Source organism: Euleptes europaea, chromosome 14 (assembly GCF_029931775.1).
Source record: "Euleptes europaea isolate rEulEur1 chromosome 14, rEulEur1.hap1, whole genome shotgun sequence".
NCBI lineage: Eukaryota > Metazoa > Chordata > Lepidosauria > Squamata > Sphaerodactylidae > Euleptes > Euleptes europaea.
Genome location: NC_079325.1, coordinates 52,615,295 through 52,642,242, shown reverse-complemented (window position 1 = coordinate 52,642,242; position 26,948 = coordinate 52,615,295). Strand labels below are relative to the sequence as shown.

Sequence of the window (26,948 nt, the reverse complement as noted above, 5' to 3'; positions counted from 1 at the left end):
GATCTAAATTGGGTTTTCTGGGTTGGTGGCTCTGCTGGGGAGTCATGTTGAAGAGCATTTTCTTCTCTTCCCTCAGGCCAAGATGTTGCATTTGGTTGCTCTCCTCCTGCTCTTTGTAATTTTTCGGCTTGTCTTGGGTCTTCCTTGGCTCCAAGTGATTCCAGCCCTCTTGATCTTCTACTTGGGGTCTGGTGGATGGCGATTCCTTCGTATAGTCATCAAAACGGGGCGTCGGGACGTAACGTAAGTGAATAAATAGTTTTATTTGCATATAGACACAAACATGTCAACAATACAACAAATACATAATAGAAGGAAGATACTAGGTTAAAAAATTGCTAGATTGATAATAAATATGCATAATAAAACTATGCTAAATTGATGCATACAGAACAATTAATAGCTAAAAATTGTGGCAGTGTCCCAATCGGCCAATGAGGCCTAGCAACCATTAAAATCAACTTGAAGGGTCAGCTCTCTTAGCAACCATATTGGACCTTATTTTCTTTGCCGCCAGAGCATACAGGGAAGTCCTATAAGAAACAAACCCATCAGAGTCTTTTAACAAAAAGACTAATTTCTCAGCACTAGGACAAGTGTTTAGGCCAGAAACCAACCCAGCAAGAAATTTAACCCTGGGTTCCACATATAGAGGGCATTCAAATAAGTAGTGGTATAAGTCCTCCAGAGCAGACATTCCTCAGATGAAAAAATGTTGATCTTTGGGAATTTGGCAATAATGCCCTGTCACGACAGCCGTTGGCATTGTCTGAAACGGTAGGGACTTAAAGGCTGCTCTAAGCTTTGGATTTGGTATGTTGGGTAAAAAAGGCTGTTACCGCACTTGTATTCCCAGCGATGTATTAAGAGTTTGAAAATATTATAAAAAATACTGTTCGCTCTTTGTTTGGCCCCTTTAGCTGTGAAGACGTCTTCCAACCATTTATAAACCGTGGTATCCAAAAACCCTTTTAAAGCGATGTTTTTTATAACATTTTCAAACTCTTAATACATCGCTGGGAATACAAAGTGCGATAACCCCCTAAGAAGCTCTAAGATGGTCAGTTTTGAAAAGTTTAAACCAAGGAGCAGTTCCCGATTTTAGAATCTGTGTTCTGTCCATTGGGGCATCGAATTTGTATACCCGGGTCATTACCGCACTAGGTATTCCCAGCGATGTATCAAGAGTTTGAAGAAGTTATAAAAAACATCGCTTTAAAAGGGTTTTTGGATGCCACGGCTAAAAAATGGTTGGAAGACGCCTTCACAGCTAAAGGGGCCAAACAAAGTGCCAACAGTATTTTTTATAACAGTTTCAAACTCTTACTACATCGGTGGGAGTACATAGAAAGTGCGAACAGTATTTTTTGTAACATTTTCAGACTCTTAATACATCGCTGGGAATACCTAGTGCGGTAACAGCCCCAGTCTTTAAGCTGGGACTTAACATTTTGTGCGCACCTTCTGTCCTTCCTAATGTGGCTTCCCAAGAAAGCAGGCCCTTCTTAAGACTCTGCAAAGACTGGTCAGGCTCATTTTCCTCCTTGTACCTTGTGTTGATGTCACCTTTTTCCTCAGTTGAAACAAAACAGATATACTTATCATCTTCCCAGACTTAATTTAAGCTTTCCCAGTGAAACTGACTGAGGGTCCCCAATGCTTCTGAATCAGGAGAGGTTAAAATAAGGGGGGGAGCCTCTTAAATGTATGTACAACTCTATGGAAGAGATGCTGGTCTAGAGATATTGTTTCAAAAAATGCTGCGTAAAAGGATGCATCTGTTCATAGGATGCATGGAACAGACAGGAAAGTTTAAATGCAAATTGTAAACCCACCTTCTTGCTGGCAGAGCATGTGAAAGAGACTTCCTGCCTTTTACATGTGCATACTAACAATGGGAGAGAGCACTTCAAAAGCACTTTTAGAGGCACATGAGAAATCTGCCTATGTTTTCGATACTCTGCTAGGCCAAACTATATGTCTATTCAGAACCACTTCACGTGCTACTTTTTTTTTTAAGTGTAGATCTAAAAATGTAACCTGCAGCTGTGATGGGTGTGTGTAAAGGTGTGTCTGATTGTATGCTGTACAGAAACTGTGGACTTGTTGCTTTGTAATGTATGATGTGGCCCTGTAGAGAAGGCAGGAGCTTTCTTAGGCAAAGTTCTGAGTCTCATTTGGTGCACTCTTTCATGCCAGATTGCACTTTGTACTTCAGATGATGCCTGCAGTGTTGCCAGCCAGATTGCAATCTGAACTGGCAATTTGCCTGATCCAGTGCCAAGAAACTACCTCTGATCTGGCAGAACCAGTTCTTGAGAGGGAAAAAACCCCAAACCTGGGGGAGACTTAATATATAGGAAGCAGTTGGTATCTTTTGGGATATGATCAGCAGCCGATAGGAAAGGCAGTGCCAGACAGGGTGATTTCTGTTATGTGAAAAAGGAGAGACAGAAACTCTTTAAAAGTAAGGGCAGTTCCCTTAAAACCAGAACGACCTCACAGTTTCTGTTATACAAAGCAGCATCTGACAGGGAGTTGAATGTGGGAAGCTGTCAGGTTTGGGGGGGAGACTGGGTGCTTAGCAGGAGCTGGCCTGGGCGCTCCATATGGCTCGAAGGAGCTAGGTATGTGCACTGAATGTATAATGGTCCTCGTCCAGGTGATCACTGTATTTAATGGCAGCCCCAGGCCAATAAAGTAAAAGCAAGCCCACCCTCAGACAAGAAAGGGGTTTCTGTATAGTCAGGGAGACTCCCTAGGTATGCAGAAAAAGATGACTTTGGTAATTTACAAAAAGGAGAAGAGGAGCCCCTAAAAAACACCTGATGAGGATGAGTTCGCTCCAAGGGGTATGGAATGTTGAGAGCAGCTGAGAGTTAGGGAAAAGCAAACTGGGGCAGGGGGAGAAGAAGAAGAGTTAGTTTTTATATGCTGACTTTCTCTACCACTTAAGGAAGAATCATACCAGCTTACGATCGCCTTCCCTTCCCCTCCCCTCAACAGACACCCTGTGAGGTAGGTGGGGCTGAGAGAGCTCTAAGAGAGCTGTGACTAGCCCAAGGTCACCCAGCTGGCTTCATGTGGAGGAGTGGGAAAACCAACCCGGTTCATCAGATTAGCGTCCGCTTCTCATGTGGAGGAGTGGGGAATCAAACCCGGTTCTCCAGACCAGAGTCCACCTCTCATGTGTAGGAGTGGGGAGACAAATCCAGTTCACCAGATTAGCCTCCACTGCTCATGCGGAGGAGTGGGGAATCAAACCAGTTCTCCAGATCAGAGTCCACCGCTCCAAACTACTGCTCTTAACCACTACACCACGCTGGCTCCCAGCTCACCACGCTGGGAGGGGGAATCATCCTGCTCAAGCTCTTGAGAATTTGTAGAATCCAGAAGGAGACGGGGGGGGTGTTGGGGGGGTTTCCCAGTTCCCCCCATCTCACAATTCTGGACAGGCTCTCAGATTGTAACCTGCAACAGTCAGGAGGGAAAAGTAAAAGCAACTTCAGTTTTCTTTGGTGGGAGCTTTGCTGGCAGGCCTCTTACCTTACCCTCTACTCTGTTTTGCCAGCACGGGGCTCATCGTCATGTGGACTCGAATGAGGGTCTGGTGGTACGTGAGACAGAAATACACCATCCCCAAGCTGTTCCAGGATACCATGCAGAGACATCCGGAGAAAGTGGCTCTCATTTTCCAAGGAACAGGAGAGTCTTGGACCTTCCGGGACCTTGATGAGTACTCTAACAAAGTGGCCAACTTCTTGTACGGGCAGGGCTTACGCTCCGGGGATGTGGTGACCTTGTTCATGGAATCGTGCAACAAGTACGTCGGCTTGTGGCTCGGCATGGCCAAGATCGGAGTGGAGGCGGCTCTCGTGAACTCCCACGTGCGGAAGGAATCGTTGGTGCACTGCATCAGCATCTCCCAGTCGAAGGCCGTTGTGTTTGGGAGTGAGCTGGCCGAAGGTGAGACATGGAGAGACTTGGGGAGAGGGAGAGATGGAATTTGCTGGACCCAAAACTTACCGTGCAAGAGATCAAACATCTAAATAGTACTTGTGCCTCCCGGTAATTAACAAAGGGCTTGATCCACCAGGAAAAAAGTGTACTTCACAGCTGGTCATTTTAGTTATTTATTTTATTGTTTTATTTTAAACATTTATTTGCCGCCTTTCTTCCATACGGAGCTCAAGGTGGCTTTATAACACAGATAAAATACATTAAAAAACAAAATTTAGGACTGCTAGTAAATTAATCAAATGTGGTCCTCAAAACCGTGTTCAGCTGCCTCCTAAAGATCAAAAGTGAGGGTGCCTCCCTGGGGGAGGTTCTTCCATAATCGTGGGGCTGCCACTGAAAAGGCCCTCTCTCGTGTCACCCACCAAACACATGAATACATGAAGCTGCCTTATACTGAACCAGACCGTTGGTCCATCCAAGTCAGTATTGTCTACTCTGACCGGCAGCTGCTCTCCAGGACCTCAAGCAGAAGTCTTTGAGGCTTGCTTTGATCTATAACCCGATGATTTGGTTTTTGGCAGTCCAGGGTATCCGTAACACTGTCCTCCAACACTACATTTCAAAGGTATCTGCTTGCTTCCTATCAGCTTTCTTCATTGTCCAGCTTTCACACCCATACATAGTAATAGGGAATACTATGGCATGAATGAACTTGATCTTGGTTGCCAGTGACACATCCTTACACTTAAGAATTTTGTCTAGCTCCTTAGCATTAGGGTAGCCAACTTTTCAACCAGCGCTATGATCTGCAGCAAACAGTAACAATCAGGTTTAGCTCCTGGCCGGGAAAAGCTTTGCTTTCTGATTTCTGCTGATCAAACCACTGTGAAAGGTACAGGGGACCAGCGGGCAAACCTGAATGGTGTAGAGTAGCGGTTCCCAAACTGTGCTTCACGGAGCACTTGGTGCTTCGCAAAACATCTCCTAGTGCTCCATGAAGAGATTGGAAAGAAAAATAAATAAAATAAATGTGACAAGATCTCAAAATTGTGAATTTTTCCAGCCATGAACTATGTGTAGGTAAGTATCAAGTAGAAATTGGTGCAGAAAATAATTTTTTGGAGTGAAATAAAACTTGATGTTTAACATGTCCAAATGCTTAAACTACCTTCCATCGTCAATACTACTGTCATCCGGTTTAGTTTATAGGTGCTAGGTGAAAATTAGTGCTCCATGAAGAATTTCTCTCCTGAAAAGTGTTCCATGACTCAAAATGTTTGGGAACCACTGGTGAAGAGTATGAAGAATCCCATAATTCAGAGACAGGTGCGACTGTGGCACTTTCCTCTAATACTTGTTCTTCTTTCCCAGCCATGCAAGAGGTTCATTCGTCAATACTGAAATCCCTTCCTCTCTTCTGTTCTGGTGACTGGAAAGAAGACTGCGTCCCACCAGGCACAAAACATCTGGACCCTCTGGTGGAAAAAGCATCTCGCGATTCACCACCTCTGTCACCCAAAGGATTCTTAGGTATGCTCAGAGAAGGAGGGAGAGGCCAAAGCCCTGGGCTGCCTTCCTTGCCAAGTGGGGCTGCAACAGGTTTCCAGGCAGGGCTTCAAGAAACAAAGGGTGATTTCCTCATAGACAACACAAATTTTTGCAAACTTCTTACTAGTTCAAGAGAGCCATCCTATGCAGGCCTATTTAGAATCCTTCCATGTCTACTCAATGCGGTTTACTCCCAGGCAAGAGTTAGCATGCGTTTCAGCATCTCTGAATTACTCATCGGAAACATATCAGTTGAAGGCTCAACAGCTTTTCCTTCATAACAATGACCGTTTTTCTTAGTGATACGGTTACCAGCCTCCAGGTCAGGCATGGAGATTTCCTGAAATTACAACTGATCTCTAGATTGTTCCCCTGGAGAAAAATGGCCGTTTTGGAGGATGGATTCTCTGGCCTTATACCTTGCTGAGGGCCACTCTCAAAACCCCGCCCACCTCAGGCTCCACCCCTGAATTTCCAGGAATTTCCCAACCTGAAGCTGGCAGCCCTACTTAGTGAACTTGTTTAAAAGGGAGCCAAAGGTCCATTTTACATCTTGCATTTTTGCTAAAGGGGCCATTTTCCCCAGCTTTCTAAATATATTCCTAGATGCATTTACTTAGAAGCAAGTCCCACTTTATCGAATGACACTCTTGAGTGTGTTCATAGGATTGCATCCATCAGCATAATCAAGGTCCCTCAATCTTCAAGAGAGCCACCCTGAGCTTGGGGGAATCTTGGGTGGGCTGAATTGGGCTGGTCAGGAGGGTGAAATTTGGAGTGCTGCCATTTCTTGGATGGGGGTGGGGTGGCACCTGTTGCCAACTTGCCACGTTTTAAATAACAAATGTTCCACTTCTAAAAGAAGAAGAGTTAGTTTTTATATGCCGACTTTCTCTACTACTAAAGGAAGACTCAAACTGGCTTACATTCACTTTCCCTTCCCCTCCCCACAACAGACACCCTGTGAGGTAGGTGGGGGCTGACGGAACTCTAAAAGAGCTGTGACTAGTCCAAGGTCACCCAGCTGGCTTCATGTGTAGGAGTGAGGAAACAAATCCAGTTCACCAGATTATCCTCTGCTGCTCATGTAGAGAGTGGGGAATCAAACCCAGTTCTCAAGATCAGAGTCCACTTCTCCAAACCACCGCTGTTAACCACTACACCACGCTGGCTCTCACATTCTTTAAATGCAGCTTGTCATTGCACGTTTTTTAAAACCATAATTTATTTAAGCTGCCATTTCTTTATAAAATGCAAAGTACCTAATCCAAGGCACTAATACAAAGTACTAATCCAAACTATCAACTACCTGAACTAATATTTGTTCTGTACATATGACTTAGCTATATCTAAATTTTCCTTCCCACCCGAATGTGTACAATATTTATATTTCCTAGCCAGTTTAATTCAGTCCTTACTGATTCTGTAGAGGATTTCAAGTTCCAAAAAGTAGCAGAGGGCACCCCACCACTTCTTTTGCTCCAGTTGCTTATTTCCCCCCGTCTTGCTTACACATAGATATTTTGGCTAAGATATATTGTACAGCTCCTCCTCAGCATAGTGTTGCCAGCCTCCAGATGGTAGCTGGAGATCTCCCTCTATTACAGCTGATCTCCAGGCCACAGAGATCAGTTCAACTGGAGAACATGGCCACTGTGAAAGGTGGACTCTATGGCATTATACCCCATTGAAGTCCCTCCCCATACCAAATCCCGCCCTCCTCAGGTTCCATCCCAAAATCTCCAGGTATTTCCCGACCCAGAGTTGTCAATTCTACCTACAACGTGTTCCCGAGACAAACTGCGCCCTGGAGCACTTGGGGACAGCATTAGTTCCCCAGTGTCAAGTTCCTCTGTTGAATGGGTCTGGGAATCCCAACTGGCTGACTTGTGGCAGCTGTAACATCTAGTTTGGCCCTTTGGTGGACACATGAACACATGAAGTTGCCTTATACTGAATAAGACCCTTGGTCCATCCAAGTCAGTACTGTCTACTCAGACCGGCAGGGGCTCTCCAGGGTCTCTGGCAGAGGTCTTTCACACCACCTACTTGCCTAGTCCCTTTACCTGGAGATGCCAGGGATTGAACCTGAAACCTTCTGCATGCCAAGCAGTTGTTCTACCACTGAGCCACTAAGTCAGTACTTCAGGTTGGGGCAGCGTACTCGCTGGGGTGACCTTTCCTCAATTGGAGCAGTTGTTCTTGAAGGCCAGGGACTCTGGCTAGGTCTGCATATTAATTCTGAGTGTTTAGACATCAGAGTACAATAATACAAGCTTTTAGGGCCAGCCTTGCCAATGTGTGTACGCAAATTACTAAGCCCACCACATCTTTAAAGGCCCATGCATAACTATGTTTGTTGTTAGGGGCTGACTGGGAAGGAAAGCAGCCAGCTTTTTTGAAATTAAGATTGATTTCAAATTCTTGTCTCTGCCGTTTTGACTAGAAAATCCTTGTTTCAGTTTGGCTCTTTGCATGTGAATTAAGCTTGTTCTCATTTTTTGTCATTTTCTGTTTCCATGTACTAATTTTTTCAGCATTCATCAGTAAGTCAGCATTGTGCACATATATCCTAGGTCTGAATGTGGGGAACTCTGATCCCATATCTCCTTCTCGTTTTACCTTCTAGATAAACTGTTTTACATCTACACTTCGGGTACGACGGGGATGCCCAAGGCTGCAATCATAGTCCATTGCAGGTAAGTGAACTGATTATGGGGGGCAGAGGGCTGCTTTGCAGGGAAAATAGGTACGGCCAACCTATAACCCTGGTTTGTCCCTACATATGTGGTGTGTAATAAATAATAGTTATGTCCTGTCAAGTCACAGATGGGTCATGGCAACCCCAGGACCATGGGGTTCTCAAGGCAAGAGACTAGCAGAGGTGGTTTACCATTGCATTCCTCTGCATAGCAACCCTGGGCTTCCTGCGTGGTATCCCATCCCAGTACTAACCATGGCCAACCCAGCTTCCAAGCTCTGACAAGATCAGGCTAGGCTGGGCTATCAGGAAGCCATCTTGTGTGTACTGGAGTAAAATTTAGCTAGATTCTTTGAGTGGGATTTCTTAACTGAAGCACAGCTTGCTACCATATGCTACCAACTTGCTGCTGTTGTTTTACCTCTTGTGTAAAACCTAGGGAAAATTGCCCAAATAAAAACCAACTCTTCTTCTTCTTCTCCTTCTCCTTCTTCATTATACCCCATTGAAGTCCCTCCCCTCCTAAACCCCACTCTCCTCAGGCTCCACCCCACAATTCTCCAGGTATTTCCCAAGTCACAGCTGACAACCCTATGTGGCATGAGTATCTGGGGAGGCAACAGAATACTGCTATCTCTTGCTCTCTTAAGCCCTGACTCTGAGATATCACAAAGGACTATAGAGCAGTGTCCCATTATTGGTGGCAGTGGGTAGGACCACCCATGTCTGGTAGGATTGCCAACCTCCTGCAGCCTGGAGATCTCCTGGAATTACAACTGATCTCCAGACTGGAGCAATCAGTTTCCCAGGAGAATATGGCTACTTTGGAGGATGGGCTGCATGACACTATATCATAGAGTTGGAAGGGACCACCAGGGTCATCTAGTCCACCCCCCTGAACAATGCAGGAAATTCACAACTACCTCCCCCCAATACCACCAGTGACCCCTACTACATGCCCAGAAGATGGCCAAGGTGCCCTCCCTCTCATCATCTGCTTAAGGTTATAGAATCCTGCAGAGGTCTCTCCTTTTCCTGGGCTCCACCCCCAAATCTCCAGGAATTTCTAGCCTGGAGATGGTGACTATAATCTCTGGTCATTGGTGGGCTCTTTGCTGAGTGTTAGGGCCAGATGGCCAGTAATGCTGGCTATTGATACCAAAACTGAGTCATTTTTTGCACACGTGCCGACGGGCGAGTTGTTCATTGATCAGCCTAAACAAAACAGTCACAATATTGGCCTTCTGCATTAGGACCTTAGTTGGAAATTGTATTAGTTCAGCAAAAAAAGTATTTGATTTTTAGAAAACGTGATGTTGGTATCTTTTTTTAAGAACTCCCAATTTAAAATGCTGAACTGCAAACTGCCCCCTCCTCTATCTGATTGATAACTCATTTGATTGTAGAGTTGTAATGAGGTTTAAAAAAATTATTCATGAATAATTTAAAAGAACGTGAATGCCTGCAGTGCGTTGTTCTGAAAAAGTGCTTTATTGGATGGGATTGCATCTTTCATTGCACTGTCTGCTGTGTTTATTCACTGCATATAGTCGATAAAATATTGAAAACAGCAAAAATGGCTCAGACACACAAGCCTTGTGGGGAATGTGTTTCTGTCTCTTGTTAGATGAGCTTCTTTTGGCCTGGATGCTGACGTCTCTGTTTTCTCCTGTATTCCAGGTATTTCCGCATGGCAACTTTGGTCTTTAATGGCTTCTGCATGAGGCCAGATGATGTGGTCTATGACTGCCTTCCCTTGTACCATGCAGCAGGTAAGTCTAGCACATTAGAAGAGGGCTGAGTGGTATAACAACTGCTTGGCATGCTGAAGGGCACAGGTTTACTTCCCAGCATCTCCTTTTGAAAGGATCAGATAGGAGGTGATGTGAAAGACCTCACCCTAAGGCCCTGGAGAGCAGCTGCCAGTCTGAGTAGGCAATACTGACTTTCATAGACCACTATTTTGTTTCAGCGTAAGGCAGCTTCATGGTGTCAAGCACCTTATGGCTGCATTCTGGTATTGTGATAAATTGTGCTTTCTTTAAACTGTGGTTTGTGCAACAAACTCTGCTTGACCTATACATCAACAAGTCCTGGTTTGTATGTAAACCCCAGTTTAGCTGCTTATTGCTTCTATCCTCTCAGTAGAGAGGACATCCTACCTGTCCAACCTTGCATGACCTCTTTTTCACTGGCAGACAGCAATCTGGAAATAACACGTTCTATTGTCAAATTCTTAGCACTTGTGGTTTCTTTATGCTGTTACAGAGACAGGTTTTACCTTTCCTTTTATCCCTTAGAAGCTCCTTGATCAATTGATCTTGAGCAGCATATATCTAGTGTTGGAGGGATATAAGGACTGAAACAAATCTTGCCACTGACAATGTAGCCTTAGGGTCCCTATCACTTAGTAAAAAAGGCATTATGTCAGTCACAGAGGCATTGGATTTGTATATTAAAAGGGGGGAAATATAGTGCGATCGAAGTTCCTCGTAAAAGCGGCATTCCAAAAGGGCATGGGCTAATGAGTCCATAGAGCCAGAAGAGCAAGGGCAGATCCTGTCTGAGTATGGTATATTCAGAATTCTGCCCTGCATTACCATAGAAGGGTTAGCATTCAATCTAGCCAAGCAAAAAGCTCTACAGAGACGAGGAGTTGTTAGATAATATGTATAGGCAGGCAGACCACGTGGAGGGGGTATTCCGAAGAACTGGGATGAACAGACACAAGGAGCACAAAAAGTAGTGCTGTGAGACAGGTTTTAATGAGATGAGTTTTAATTTGCCGTAAAGGTAGTCCCCTGTGCAAGCACCGGGTCATTCCTGACCCATGGGATGATGTCACATCCCGACTTTTACTAGGCAGACTATGTTTATGGGGTGGTTTGCCATTGCCTTCCCCAGTCATCTACACTTTACCCCCCGCAAGCTGGGTACTCATTTTACCAACCTCGGAAGGATGGAAGGCGGAGTCAACCTTGAGCCGGCTACCTGAAACCGACTTCCATCGGGATCGAACTCAAGTCGTGAGCAGAGCTTGGACTGCAGTACTGCAGTTTACCACTCTGCGCCACAGGGCTCTTTAATTTGCCAGGCTGTAGGAAAAAAATGCATGCAATCTCCCATTAAAATCAAGGATGGGCAGTAGATAATGCATAAGGAAAGTGCGAACTTACACACTGTAATCAGATGCCAGTTCTAAAAGCTGACTTGACTTTGTCAAGTTTCTAGTGAATAGAAATTCCAGGGCTGTGGAGCAACTCTCAAAAGCGCTTCTGAAGGCGCAGGCCCTGCGGTAATGGGGCAAAGGGCCTGACTTTCAAAGGAAGAAAAAGACCATTAGAGGCGGACAAAGTGGCCCCCCAAAAAGGAGAGATAGGTTGCTTTCCCATAAGGCGCTGAGTCTGGAATTGCCACCCTTGGTTTGTTTAGCTTGGCAGAGAATCTAGGCAACATTGTTGACAACCCGTGGTGCTCTGGGATGGGGCGTTTTTTTGTTTGATTTTTGGTGGTTTTTTTCCTTTCCTTTCCTTTTCTCTTTGACCAGATTTGTGGTGATTCTCCACCCCAACCCCCCAGCAACTCTTAAAATGCAATGGTAGCATCTGTTCAAAAAGCTGTCATAAATGCTGTCCAAACTTCCCTGTCCCTTGAAATCTTCCGTGCCTGTGTTGTGTTAAAGCAGCTTTCCTCTCTTCCAGGCATAATTACTTTCCCTTCATTTGGCATTCCTGAATGGATCCAGCACGGGTTCCTTTCCCTGGAAGGGAAGTTTTAATTGCTACTTTTTCCTTTCCAACGAAAGTCATCATTCTTTTCCTGTTACTTTTTAGGATCATAATTGAGCAATTAAAAAACTAGAATTGTAAAAAGAAAATTAAGCACTCTGTGTGTGTGTGCGTGTATGTGTGTTAAGTGCTGTCAAGTCACTTCCAACTTTTGACGACCCCATGAATGAATGTCCTCCAAAATGTCCTATTGTTAACAGCCTTATTCAGGTCTTGCTAACTGAGGGCCATGGCTTTTTTCACTGAGTCAGTCCATCTCACGTTGACTGTTCCTCTTTTCCTGCGACCTTCAACTTTTCCTAGCGTTATTGTCTTTTCCAGTGAGTTACTTATTATGTAACCAAAGCAAAAGACAGTGATTTTTATTTATAACCCTTTTTTCTTCCTGGGTGGACACAAAGTAGTTTACTAACAAATTTATTTATGATTCATGTTTTATGTTCTCTGTGATTAATTGTAACAGCCTTTGGCCATATACAGTAAATGCTATTACACAAGTAGCTGACAGTAAAATAAAAATCATGTCAATAAACCAGTAGACACACAAGCAAACAGGATCTGCCCAAGCTGTATTTGTTGGAACCTCCCCTGGTTCTCTCCCCCCCCCACACACACACACACAACAAGAATGGAATGAGGATCCGTTAGGAATGGTGGGGAACTCGGAGCGAACAGGAAGTCATCAAGTTAGCATTTTATCTTGGAATAGCAGAAGACCCCGGAAAGTAACACTCTTAAAGGGAAAATTGCAGGGAGATCTACTTGATGTCAAGCAGACCTTTCAGTAGGATCTTGTCCTTCAAGATGGGTATTGCCAGATTTTTATGGGGGAACATCGTTATAAATTAAGGATTATGTAGATTCCCAGTTTCCATTCTCCTTCCAGCTGATAGTGAGAAAAGTATCTTTCGGTAGTGCTGAAGGTTTCGGAAGCAAGCAACCCTACCCCCCATCCCTTCCTGAGAGAAGAGGGAAAGGGAACAGAGAGGGAACCATAAGCCAGACTCCATGTTTCCTGCCCAATGAGAGGGAGAAATCCACATTTTGATTAAAGCAAAAGCAAGGAAACTGAGAAGAAAGGGGGAGGCCCCGAAGAACAACCACTCTTCTTAATCGCAGAGCAGCCGTTCAGTAAGATCCAAGAAAAGAAAACCGAGGAAACAGGGCAAAGATTAGAAAAGCAGCAAGAATGAGAAGCAGGCCTGTGAGGGTGTTTACACACAGGAAGCTGCCTTACACTGAATCAGACCATTGGTCCATCGAGGTCAGGATTGACTACTCGGACTGGCAGCGGCTCCTCAGGGTCTCAGGCAAAGGTCTTTCAAATCATCTACTGCCTGGTCTTTTTAACTGGAGAAGCTGGGGATTGAACCTGGGACCTTCTGCACGCCAAGCAGATGCTCTACCACTCAGCCATAGCCCCTCCCCAGGTAGGTATCCAGAGAAAATGAAATACATTCAGCACAAGGGAGAGGAGCAAGACAGGAAATATTTTTCCCTTTGGCTTCTGACTCCAGTGCAGCTGAAAGCCAGCTGCCCCGTGCTTTATGGGGGCGAGTGTCAGAGTGTAGTGGTGAAAGAGCTGGACCACAACTGGGGACTCTGGGCTCAAATCCCCGCTTAGTTTTAAAGTTCACTGTGAAGGGGCAACCTTATACCAGGCGCTCTCTCTGAGCTCTACTCTGAATGATGCTACGCTGTCACTGCTACCAGGCACACCTGGGGCTGTCTGGAGCATGTAGCTTACACATTTATCACCACCTCTCCAGTGTTTCTGGGTAAGCATCAGCCAATTTATTTTATTCAAAACATTTATTCACACTGCAGCTAGAATGGTCTTTGCTAGGCAGTGGAACCAAAAAAACCTCCCCTAAGATACAGGACTGGATTTCAAAAATAAAAGAGGTGTATATTTTAGTATATTAAGTGGTTACTTACCAAAAAAAAGATGATATTAGTAGGATAGATCTGTTATGGACAAGAACGATTCAAAGAATTGAATTGTCCATTTTACGATAAGATATGGTTTTGGTTAAGCAAGAAAGGGCTACCGATGCAGGGTTGTAAAGCATTTTATGTGACTTTATGCTATTGTGTGACTTTTTGTTTTTAGTTTACGTATATATTTATTGTTGACTATCCATTTTTATGAATAAACTATTAAAAAAACATTTCTATGCCACCTTTCCACCCAATCCAGCATCCTCTAAGCCCCTCCATCACATTTTGGTGTAGTACAAAGTCTCTAGGCAGAGTCTGAGCCTTAGATAGCTCACTCTGTGGGTCAATGTTGAACATCCTGCCTTGGAATAAAAAGATAACTTCACATAGAAAAGCCAGCGGGAACCTTATCCTGATACTTGATGTTCTATGTGCAGAGAGCTGCTTTTTTAAATGTATGGAGGATCATTGAACCATTAAGGAACATTAAACCTCCCATGGGAAGGGGCTGTGGCTCAGGGGTCATGCATCTGCTTTGCATGCAGTAGGTCCTGGGTTCAATCCAGGGCATCTCCAGTTGAAAGGACCAGGTAGTAGGTGATGAGAAAGACTTCTGCCTGAGACCCCAGAGAGCCGCCCCCAGTCTTAGACAATACTGACCTGGATGGATAGGGTTGCCAGGTCCCTCTTCGCCACCAGCGGGAGGTTTTTGGGGTGGAGCCTGAGGAGGGCGGGGACTTCAATGCCATAGAGTCCAATTGCCAAAGCGGCCATTTTTTCCAGGGGAACTGATCTCTTTGCTGGAGGTCAGTTGTAATAGCAGGAGATCTCCAGCTAGTACCTGGAGGTTGACAACCCTATTGATGGATCAAGGTTTTGATTCAGTATAAGGCAGATTCATGTGTTCATGCAGTTCCCACTTCCAAACAGCGGTACAGTCCGAGAACCATTTTTACACTGTGAGTTGTGACTCCAAGAGATGAGGAGCTTTTCATCACATTAACCAACCAATTGCTTTGTTAGTCTCAGAGGCGGCCTTACCCAAAGGACAATAAGGCCAGCTGCCCTGGGCCCCATGCTGTGAGGAACCCCAACAACCCACAGGTCTGCCTTTCAAAGGAGGTGGGGAACAGCCGATCTGGGGCACACACAGCCGGCTTGTGGCAGTGGCTGCTTGCATCTGCCCCTTCTGGGGCTCAGGCAGCTGGATTCTGGGGGCAGTGGCTGCTCTTGTTCGCCTCGTGCAGAGCAAGAACCTCCTGTTGCTTGGTCTTGCTGGTGGTCCAGCAGTGAGGGGCCAGTGATTCTGGGGCCCCATCCTGGACTTTCGCCCAGGGCCCTAGAAGCAGGGTCATCTGCTGAAGCCAGAGGGGGAGAGATTCAAAACAGATAAAAGGAAGTATTTCTTCACACAACACATTATTAAATGGTGGAACTCCCTGCCCCAGGATGTGGTGATGGCTGCCAACTTGGAAGGTTTTAAGAGGGGAGTGGACATGTTCATGGAGGAGAGGGCTATTCATGACTGCTGGTAAAAATGGATAATAGTCATGATGCATACCTATTCTCTCCAGGATCAAAGGAGCATGCCTGTTATCTTGGGTGCTGTGGAACACAGGCAGGATGATGCTGCTGCAGTTGTCTTGCTTGTAAGCTTCCTAGAGGCATTGGTTGGGCCACTGTGTGAACAGACTGCTGGACCTGATGGGCCTTGGTCTGATCCAGCATGGCTTTTCTTTAATTCTTATGCCTATTATATTAGGTGCTGTGGAACACAGGCAGGATAATGCTGCAGTCGTTTGTAAGCTTCCTAGAGGCGCATGGTTGGGCCACTGTGTGAACAGACTGCTTGACTTGATGGACCTTGGTCTGATCCAGCATGGCCTTCCTTATGTTTCTATGTTCTTAAGCACTAAGACCTCCACTGGCTAGTCCCAAACTTTATGATCACTAGTGGTTTCTTCTCTTGTTCGCACTTTCTAGGTAACATTGTTGGAGTCGGCCAATGCCTCCTGCATGGGATGACCGTGGTGATCCGGAAGAAATTCTCAGCTTCAAACTTCTGGGATGACTGTGTCAAGTACAACTGTACGGTAAGGCAGGGGCTGAAACCCGACCCAAATCGGAGTGGGGTGGAATGTGATGCAAATGTTCTGTTGCATTCAGATATTGAAAAGAAACGAGAGGTTTTTTCCCCTTGAATGGCTTGAACCTGGTAAATTGCGGGGTGTGACCCCGCCTCTCCCCTTTCTGTGCTCTAAGTTTGGAGACGGAAGTGTTCAACTAACTCCAGTTTGATGCGACCTGCATGAGAGCACCTTCGCAATTTAGGGGGGGTGTCTTCTGATTTAATCCTAGTTAATACTCCTGCTGTTGGTATAAGAAACAACATCCAATTTGTTGAAGTTTGTTATATCTCAACTGAGACTTCTTTTCTGGATATGAAAATCTGGACTTGTCTCGTGGCTTTTATTTGATATCAACCAGAGCAATGCACAGAAGCATAAGATCTGGTTACATTTCTTAGAAATTGAATTTATTCCTCTAGGGCCGTGTAGGAGTGTGAGCCATCTTTAGGCTATGTTCTGTCGGCTATCCCCTTTTCACCTTTCCTCAAAGTTTCTAGTCCACCTTGTGATTGCTTCAAGTTTGAAATGAGATGAAATCCAAATAAATGAAATATGCATGATGGGTGTGGGTTGTTTAAGCCCTAACTGGAAAGTATCAGACTGTACAAGCTACCGCCTATTGTTAGTTTGACAACTACCTTGTCAAAGGTGTTGATTCATAAACTGTAACCAACAAACAATTAAAAACTAAATAAGGGAGTTGTTCAGTGGTTCCAACAACAGAAGTGTCTAAAGCTGTTGAGTGTGTGACAGAGTGAAGCCTTCCATTGTGTTTCACCTTTTTCCTTAACTCTTTTCCTTTTTCTCCTCCCGTCGGTTGCAGATTATACAGTACATTGGGGAGATTTGTCGCTATCTCTTAAACCAGCCGTCGCAGGATGCGGAGCGCAAGCACCGAGTGCGAATGGCCTTGGGCAACGGCCTGCGGGCCTCCATTTGGAAGGAGTTCACCACCCGGTTTGGCATCCCTCAGATAGCCGAATTTTACGGCGCCACCGAATGCAATTGCAGTGTGGGCAACTTTGACAACAAGGTGGGAAGATTTCTTCATGCTGGTGTTGACATTTCGTTTTTGTTTTTATAACGGGCCTTGGAAAAATCACTACCCAGGAGATGGCCACCAACTGAACCACTTATTTCCTTGGTTCACAACTGAAGGCCATTTGCTTCTTAAAAGGCTTCCTTCATATGCACAAGGGCGCTCCTGTCCTAGTTGTGAACAGATGCAATGGAGAACTAATAAGAGCTGCATTCAGCAGTAGCAATAAACTGTGCTTTGATCAAACCCCACCAAATTAATTCATACTATCCAAATGGTAAGTTGCGTCACCTGAATGCAGACTACCCAAAGTGAACCTCTTGAAAACAAACTGGGATTTCAAACTAGAGTTTGCAGCTGGTTTGTTAACTGCAGCTTTTGCTAATAGTGTTTTGTTCTGACCTCTGAATTCACAAAGCAAAGTGCTGAGCAACTTCGCTTCTTTACCAGTTGCCCAGCTGCTGATGTGGCAATATGGAGAAGAGAATGTGTGGGAAAGATGAAACTCAGCAAAAAGCAGCTAAACCAGTATTTACACACTTGAAGCATTTGTTACCCATCTGTGGTAGACTAACCAGAGTTTGTTGTGCAAACCACAGTTTATTGTGCTGTCCAAAGTTTGGTTGGAGATCTTACAAGCTTGGGGTACAAAAATGGTTTTGCCAATGAATTCAGCCCGGTAGAGATGATACCCCCTTTTCTTTGCATGTTGACTCACCGTGTGGGGAAGGGCTATGACCCCTGCCTCTGTGCAATTGCCTGGTCGTCTGCAGAATGTGACTGCATAGAGGAAGTGGCAGTGCTCATACCCCCTCCCCTGACTCAGTGGAGCCTCCATGTTCAAAGGCAGTAACCATCTGCATACTAGTGCTGAAAGGAAACAACTGAGGAGGTATTACCTATGTGCCCCTGACTGTGGGCCTCCAGGGATCATTTGGCTGAGCAATGTAGGAAAGAAGATAGTGTACTATTGTTTTTTTTTTGTTTTTTTTTTGCTAATTTTATTTGAGGCTAAAAGCCATTATGTTTTAGGGAAGATACTGTACTCGATGGCTCGATCATTGGGCTGATCCAGCAGAACTCTCCTTACCTGTCCAAAATTCTCTCCTCTCCAGTTTGGTGCTTGCGGCTTCAATAGCAGAATCCTCCCCAGTGTTTACCCCATCAACCTGGTTAGAGTAAACGAGGATACGATGGAACTGATCCGGGGACCTGATGGACTTTGCATTCGGTGTAAACCAGGTGAATCTGGATAGCAACAACATGATGAGTCATCCTGGAATTGATGGCAGGATGGTGGAGGCGGGAGTATCAGCAGCGGAGGCTGATTTCCTAACCTGTTTTTTTCCCCCCGGGTAATTTTACACCCGCAGAAAGGTTCCCCGTTTTTTTTTTGCAGTATTTGTATAAGGTTTCCTAATAATTGTTTGCAGAACAGTTTACAGGTGACAGTGTAGCAACACAAAAATCAAATTAATCGAACTGCCCAGTGCTAAAAAGAAGCCACAAGTAAGTAGATACTCACTCTTGGGGTCTAACTGCACCTTACTCACCATTTATGGGTCTGCCCTGCATTTGCCAAAACTGGCTAGTGCTGGGAGTTCCATGTTGAAACGTTATTCCCAGGTGCACAGGGGCCCATGTTAGATCGAGTGCTGGGAGTTCCATGTTGAAACGTTATTCCCAGGTGCACAGGGGCCCATGTTAGATCGAGAAGAAGAGGAGGAAGAAGAGGAGGAGGAGCTGGTTTTTATATGCCGACTTTCTCTGCCACTTAAGGAAGAATCAAACCAGCTTACAATCACCTTCCCTTTCCCTCCCCACAATAGACACCCTGTGAGGTAGGTGGGGCTGAGAGAGTGTGACTAGCCCAGGGTCACCCAGCTGGCTTCATGTGTAGGAGTGGGGAAACCAACTCAGTTCACCAGATTAGCATCCACCGCTCATGTGGAGGAGTGGGGAATCAAACCCGGATCTGGATCCACCTCTCCAAACCACCGCTCTTAACCACTACACCATGCTGGCTCTCTTGGGGTCTAACCGCACCTTACTCACTATTTATGGGACTTTGGCACATGGGAAGAGAGGGCATAAACTTCCCCTGCCCTGTGTTTTCCTGACTTGAATCTGCCCCAGAGAGTTGCTATTTCCCCCTTGGGGAAACTTATATATGCTGTTGGGCTACACATAAGTTTCTCTAATGAGGCAAATATCAGTTACCTAAGGCCCTTCAAGTTGGGAAATGTTATGTGCGGGAGGGGGCCGCCTCCCTGCGCACTAAGATCCTGATCCAAATTGGGCTTCTGTAAGCCTGAGAATTAAGTGTGAACATGAATTCCACGTGATATCCCTGGGGAAAACCAATATGTAGTTGAGCTCTTAGGCAGCTGGTTAAAGCTTGACTGTTCCATAGCAGTTTTGAGAAGGCCCTTAAAAGGTTTAACGTTTTAAAAAGGCAAAAAAACCCACCAGCAGTGGGTGAAGGAGAATGTCAGGCCCAAGGGGAAATTATACCCAATGTGGCACTAGACAGGGGCAGAAAGGTGCAGGAGTACGCACTTTTCCATCCACATTTCCCCCAGTTCTGCTTTCACTAACATTCTCCAGGATAGATTATATGAAAGTAGGTTTCAGGAAACCTGCAGTGGAGCTGGGGAAGATCTAGAAGGCTGGCAGAAGCATGGCGTTGTCAATTGGAAGCCAAAATAAAATGGCTGCAGTTCTGTTGGGGGAGAGAGGGATGCAGTGAAAGGGCTCTGGGGAAGCAACCAGTGATTCTGCCATCCGCTTAAGTCTGAAAAACAAAACTCTTGCTTTTCAGACACGTTGTGATTTGACATACGCATGTGCTGTCAAGTTGCAGCCAATTTATGGTGACCCCAGCAAGGGGCTTTCAAGGCAAGTGAGAAGCAGAGGTAGTTGGCCATTGCTTTCTAGCATGGTGGTTAGGAGTGGTGGACTCTTATTCTGGAGAACCGGGTTGGTTTCCCCACTCCTCCACATGAAGGCAGCTGGGTGACCTTGGGCTAGTTATCCTCTCTCAGCCTTACCTACCTCACAGGGTGTCTGTTGTGGGGAGAGGAAGGGAAGGAGATTGTAAGCTGGTTTGATTCTCCTTAAAAGGTAGAGAAAATTGGCATATAAAGTCCACCTCTTCTTCCTCCTCCTCCTCCTCCTCCTCTGCAGAGTCTTCCTTGGTGGTCTCCCATCCAAGTACTGACCCTACTTAGCTTCCAAGATGTGATGAGGCTGGGCTGTTCCATCCCACCTTCCCTCCCATTGTGATGTTACATGACCAAATCTGTTTCCTTCTGTCTTTCCCTTCTCCTTCTGCAGGAGAGCCAGGGCAGCTGGTTGGACGCATCATCCAAAGTGATCCTTTGCAGCGCTTTGACGGCTACTTGAACAACGAAGCCAACAATAAGAAGATTGCCCACAATGTTTTCACGTACGGCGACTCTGCTTACCTCACTGGTGAGGCCTCCTGCATGCATTTTTACAGCTCTTCTCAGCTGTCAGGCATCCATTTCCCTTTAAGTGTGGGGTAGGTTTGTAGGTACTTCACTATGGGAAAAAAGACATCAGTCAAAAAATTAAAGAAAGGGGAAAGTTTTTATGAGGTATACCTAATCAGTGCAAATATAGCCCATTAAATGGATATTATAAAAAAGTCTGATACAACTAGAATGTGAGTTCAACTGTCCGTAGGTAGAAAAGAGTGAATTCAGACACCCACTGGCAATAGCCTGTAAATGTCAGTAGCAGGTAAATGACAATAGCAGGAGTAATTGAATTAGGTGTGATATGCAGAAGGGTGGAGAAATCAGCATTGGTAAAAAGACAGGAATCCCAGGTCTCTATTCAATCCAGGAGAATGCATAGTTTTGAGCTGTAATTCAGCAGTCTCTCTTTCTAATCTCCCTTTGAAATCCCTTTGTAAGAGAACTGCTACTCTTAAATCAGCAGCTGAATGTCCTGGAAGGTTAAAATATCCCCCCACCAGTTTCTGAATGTTGTGGTTTCTGATGTCAGACTTGTGTCCATTCAGTCTTTGCCGCAGGGACTGGCCTGTTTGCCCAATGTAGAGAGTGGAAGGGCATTGCTGGCATGCAATGGCAAAAAATGCATTAGAAGATGAGCAGGGCCTAGTGATGGTGTTGCTAGGATCTATATGAGAGCAAAGTTGGCACCTTAGTTTGCTGCAGGCCTTGGTACTGGAGTCCATGCTACTGTTAAGTAGTTTATCATTGCGGATGAGAAGTTGTTTTAGGTTAGCAGGCTGTCTGTAAGCAAGGAAGGGTCGGCCTCCCAGTGCCTTAGCGAGGGAAGTGTCACAATCCAGCATTGGTTGTAGGTCATTACTACTATGTTGGACTGGCTTGAATTGTGAGCTGTATGTGACCAACAGAGGTGTTCTGTTGCCATTTTCTTTGGGCTTGTCTTGTAGCAAGCTGTGCCTGGGTTTCATTCTGGCCTTTCCAATAATGTTTCTTACCACATCAGCAGGATATTGTAGTTGTAAAAATGCTTGCTCTTGATTCTTCAAGTGGGTATCTCTATCTGAGGGGTTGGAGCAGATTCAGCTATAGCATAGTGCTTGGCTATAGACAATGCACTGATTGATATGATTGGGGTGGTAGCTGGAGGCGTATAGATATATTTGCCGATCTTTCGGTTTCCGGTATAATGTGGTGCTTGTAAGTCCCTCGTGCATCCATAATGTGGTGTCCAGGAAGTTTATTTCTTGTTCAGAGTGATTCATAGTTAGACTGATGGTGGGGTGGAAGTTGTTGAAAGCTTGGTGAAATTTTTTGAGGGCTTCTTTGACATGAATCCAGACAAAGAAAATGTCATCAATGAATCTCCAGGAAAGGAGAGGCGCCAGTGGGTAGGAGTTCAGAAAATGCTGTTCTGGATCTGCCATGAAAATGTTGGCATACTGTGGAGCCATGGGGTGCCCATGGCTGGGCCATTGATTTGAAGTAGTTGTGGGTGAGAACAAACCTGCAGAGTTCAGTGGCAAGGTCTGCTATGGTGTTGCCAAGAGTGGTGTTTCTAATGGCTTGTAGTCCATCCTCATGGGGGATGTTGGTATACAGAGACTCAACATCCATGGTGGCTAAAATGCTGTTTTCTGGGAGATGGTTGATGGACTGCAGTTTCCTTAGGAAGTCTGTGGTGTCATGGACATAGCTCGGGGTATTAATGACGTATGGTCTCAGGATGGAGTCCTGGTATTCCTACGGTGATGGTGCCTATGCTTGAGACAATGGGACCTCCAGGGTTGCCAGGTTTATGTATCTTTGGCAGGAGGTAGGAAGTGCCTGGTCGAAGTTCTTGGGGTGTATTTTTATAAATTTGTTCCTGTGTAAGTTTTGGTAATTTCTTCATGATTTATTGAGTTCTTGCTGGTATTCCTGTATGAGGTCTGTGGATAGCAGCCTGTAGAAACTGGTGTTTGAACACACATGAAGCTGCCTTATACTGATCAGACCCTTGGTCCATCAAAGTCAGTATTGTCTACTCAGACTGGCAGCTGCTCTCCAGGATGTCAGGCAGAGATTCTACTACCTGGTCCTTACTGGAGATGCCGGGGATTGAACCTGGGACCTTCTGCATGCCAAGCAGATGCTCTACCACTGAGCCATTGAGTTGTCGCTCAGCTTCTTGTGTATATTTTGCTTTGTTCATTATGAAAATGGCTTCTCCCTTGTCAGCTTGTTTTATTGTACTATTTGGATTGTTCTTCAGGCTGCTTATGGCATTCTTTTCTGTGTGGCTAAGGCTAGATCTTGAGCTGTGGTTTTTGTTGATTATTTGAGTTTGGGCTCCGCAACAGAAGCATTTTATATACAGGTCCAGTGTAATGTTGCGACCTTCCAGAGGAGTCCACATGGAGTTCTTCTTTCTATGGTGTTGAGTGGGAGCTAATTGGTCATATGGTTCATTGGTATAAGTGTGAGGAGGTTGTTTGGCAGTAGATTGTTGAAGCTGTGAGGAGGCTGCCTGTTTGTGTTCTGTTCTGTGCTGTGGTGAAAGTATTCTGTAGACAGCGGAAAAAGGCCTCCAGGTCTCCACAGAGTTGTACTGTCCGTGTGGATTTAGTGGGGCAGAAGGATAGGCCTCTTGAAAGGAGGGTATGATTTGGCGAGGGGAGGGACTTCACCAGGGTGCAGTGCCAGAGTCCATCCTCCAAAGCAGCCATTTTCTCCAGGGGAACTGATCTCTGTCGTCTGGAGATCAACTGTAATTGCAAGAGATCTCCAGGCCCCACCTAGAGGCTGGCAACCCTAGCTGTAGGGCTCCAGAGGCCTAAGATACAAGAAAAAAAATTAGCTCACAAAACCTAAAATCACAACTTCTTGTGGGGATCTCTCTTTCCTCCTTTAGGTGATGTGTTAGTAATGGACGAGTATGGCTACATGTTCTTCCGGGACCGCACCGGAGACACTTTTCGCTGGAAGGGTGAAAACGTCTCCACGACAGAGTTGGAAGGGACGCTAAGTCGTATCCTCAGCATGACTGATGTTGTGGTCTATGGCGTGGAGGTGCCAGGTAATGGGCGATTCCACTTTCTCTTCCAATCTTGCGTTTTGTTTCTCTTTTTAGTTTATGTTGATAACTCTCTTGGGTAACATTCAGTTTCTGTGGCCCAGTTCAGGCTGTTGGCTTTGATATTAATATGTGTCGTAAGGGAGGCCTTCCCTCCTGGTCTCCCAGGAATCCCCCTTGAGCATTAAGATAACTGGGGGGCCCTGCTCTGGGTACAATCTTGCATAGAGGCCAGAATGATCATTAGGATACACACATGAAGCTGCCTTATCCTGAATCAGACCCTTACTCCATCAGTGTCAGTATTGTCTACTCCAACTGGCAGCGGCTCTCCAGGGTCACAGGTAGAGGTCTTTCACGTCATCAATTACCTGATCCTTTTGACTGCAAATGCTGGGGATAGAATCTGGGGCCAGGGCCTTTTTTCTGTGTCCTCTAGAAGTGCTGAATGCTTTCCCTATTGTGGCCTGATTCTTCACTTCAGGAGATGAGACCAGGAATTTTTACTGGACATTGAGAGGATGTTCTATTTTGGCTTGAATACCTTTTTGGATTGAATATTTGTATCTATTTTTTTTAGTACTGAGTTTAGGCTGCTTCCATGTGGGGATATTCCCATTTGTGTACAGAGTTTCGGGGGGGGGATGTCTCTGTTTTCCTTGGTATCCCCCTCCCAGCATTTTGCCAGTTTCTTCAAACAGTCAGTAGTAGCTATATCACTCGAGTGTTTCAGCAGTTATTGTGGGTGCCGCCTCCCACCATAGGTGGGGTTGCCATGTTTCCAGGTTAGGGTTGCCCGCTCCAGGCTGGAAAACTCCTGGCGATTTTGCAGGTAGAGCCTGGGAAGTGTGGGGTTTGGGGAGGGACCTCAGTAGGTTTAATGCCATAGAGTCCACCCTCCAAAGCAGCCATGTTCTTCAAGGTAAACTGTCTCTGTCATCTGGAGATTAGGTGCAATTCTCGGAGATCTTCAAGTCCCACCTGGAGCTTGGCAACTGTAATCCAGATGTGGATTTCAGGAAAAACCAAAAGTAAAGCCAGTTATTGGCTCATAAATAATAGAAATTTCTCAAAGCCTCTCTCTGGTACAGTCCAAATAATCTGAATAACAGTATGAATAATCTGAATGATAATATGAATAATCTGAGCCAGTCTGGTGTAGTGGTTAAGAGCGGCAGACTCTAATCTGGAGAACCAGGTTCGATTCCCCACTCTTCCACATGAAGCCTGGTGGGTGATCTTGGGCCAGTCACTGTTCTCTCAGAACTCTCAGGCCCCCCCCCCCATCACAAAGTACCTGTTGTGAGGAGGGAAGGGAAGGTGATTGCAAGCTGCTTTGAGGCTTGTTAAAGGTACAGAAAAGCGGGTTATAAAAACCAACTCTTCTTCATGGGGCCTAGTATAACCAGAGGCTCCTGGACCTAGATAACGGGGGGGGGGGCCGCCTTGGGAGGGGGGGCTCTGTTATCTAGGTGGCCAAGGAAGAAAAAATAGTCCTAGCAAGGCTCTGTGTTTCAGGCACTGAAGGGAAGGCTGGAATGGCGGCAATTGTTGATCCCCACCACTCCTATGATCTGGAGGCCTTTGCAGATGAAATGAAGAAGGAGCTACCCGCATACGCACGACCTGTTTTCCTGCGACTGCTTTCCGAAGTGCATAAAACAAGTGAGTGTCTTTGGGGAGAGGGGGGTGTTTTAGAGTTTGTTTGTTTCAGTGGACTCACTTTTTGGTGTAGTGGCTAAGAGCTGTGGTTTGGAGCGGTGGACTCTGATCTGGAGAACCGGGTCTGATTCCCTACTCCTCTACATAAACAGTGGACTCTAATCTGGTGAACCAGATTGGTTTCCCCATTCCCACACATGAAGCCAGCTGGGTGACCTTAGGCTAGTCACACTCTCTCATTCCCACCTACTTCACAGGGTGTCTGTTGTGGGGAGGGGAAGGGAAGGTGATCGTAAGCCGGTTTGATTCTCCCTTAAGTGGTAGAGAAAGTCGGCATATAAAAACAACTCTTCTTCTACTTCTTTTTCTTGTCACAATGAAGAATGGCACAGGAGATGGAAAGCCTCACTGCTATTTCTTTTCCTTCTATCCCTGCCCTTCCCGACGCAGGCACCTTCAAGTTCCAGAAAACAGAGCTGCGCAAGGAAGGTTACGATATCTCCATGGTGAAGGACAAGTTGTATTATCTGGAGCCGAGACAATGCCGATACCTTCCATTGACTGAGGAGGTCTACAAGAGGATCCAGTTAGGACTGGAGAAACTGTAAAGCCTCTGTTCTTCGTGCGGTTTTAGTGCCTCCTCCTGAGGTGGGAGCTGGAGTTAGGAGAGGATGTGGAAAGCTAGAAAGGGTTTAAAAATTAAGAAAAAAGGCACAGAGAATGATTTTTTTAAAACAAACAAAAAAAGAAAACATTTATCAAGTTTTACAGAAGACCGCGGCATACAATTTGGGGAGGTAGCTGACGGAGAAGGTTGCATACCAAAGCATAAAAACATTATGGCTTTATTTTCTGTTTCATGTACATGGTGACTGTTGGGTTAGGGGGGTGACAGCGGGGGCGTGGCATTGTCCACCCCACTGGGATGAGCGTGGTGGGGATCAGTCTGCCCTCTTCCTGGTGTGCCCCCCAAAGCCATCGAGACCAACAAGGGCTGCGCTGATTTGTGGTGCCTCTAGGAGGCACTGTGGTGCTTTCATTCCCTTCCAATCGGGCAGCTGCGGCTGAACTGGGATAGCTTGTGCAAAGTTTAGCCAACTGTTTTCCAAGGGCCATCCTAGGAAAACCAAAACACAAGTTGTGGATATTTTTTTTGATGGGAAGGGTTGTCTCCTTCCTCCTGGCTGCTAAAATGTTATCGCTAACGTGGAAAGGGCGGGAAGGAAACGGTGATGATGCGAACACTCGTCTGCCATGACTTTTTTCCCAGGGATTTTTTTTTTCTATTTTCATAGTTGGGCGATTTTTTAGTCTGCCAGTCCATGTGTGTTATAATTTATTGTGTTTTTTGTTTGTTTGTTTGTTTGAAAGAAATGATCCGCTGCAAGGTTAGTATAAACTGGCTGGGTTTTTGTTCTGTACTGTTGTCCTGCTGGCGGCACCTGGTTTAGTTTGTTGTATGTCAACACGGCTGTCTTCATTCCGCTACTTCCTATGGGGCCTTTTTTTAAGGTCAGAGGCAAAATGTGTCCGTGGTCAGTGCTTGGAGTTGCACACTCACCCCCTTCTATAAGTGTTCCTACCTAGCTGACGCGTAAGCCTCCTTGGCTTTCAGAAATGTGAGGACT

General features: G+C 45.6%; 1 protein-coding gene across 1 annotated transcript; it reads left to right on the top strand.

Annotated features, from left to right (window-relative positions):
* The first annotated feature begins 82 nt into the window (after positions 1-82).
* On the top strand, positions 83-25,928 carry SLC27A4 (solute carrier family 27 member 4). Its single transcript, XM_056860579.1, has 12 exons — positions 83-243; positions 3,572-3,966; positions 5,332-5,490; positions 8,138-8,207; positions 9,890-9,981; positions 15,922-16,031; positions 16,891-17,100; positions 18,222-18,348; positions 20,443-20,580; positions 23,497-23,661; positions 25,177-25,323; positions 25,771-25,928. The coding sequence occupies exons 1-12, from the start codon at positions 83-85 to the stop codon at positions 25,926-25,928; spliced, it is 1,932 nt and encodes a 643-aa protein (XP_056716557.1).
* The last annotated feature ends 1,020 nt before the right edge of the window (positions 25,929-26,948 follow it).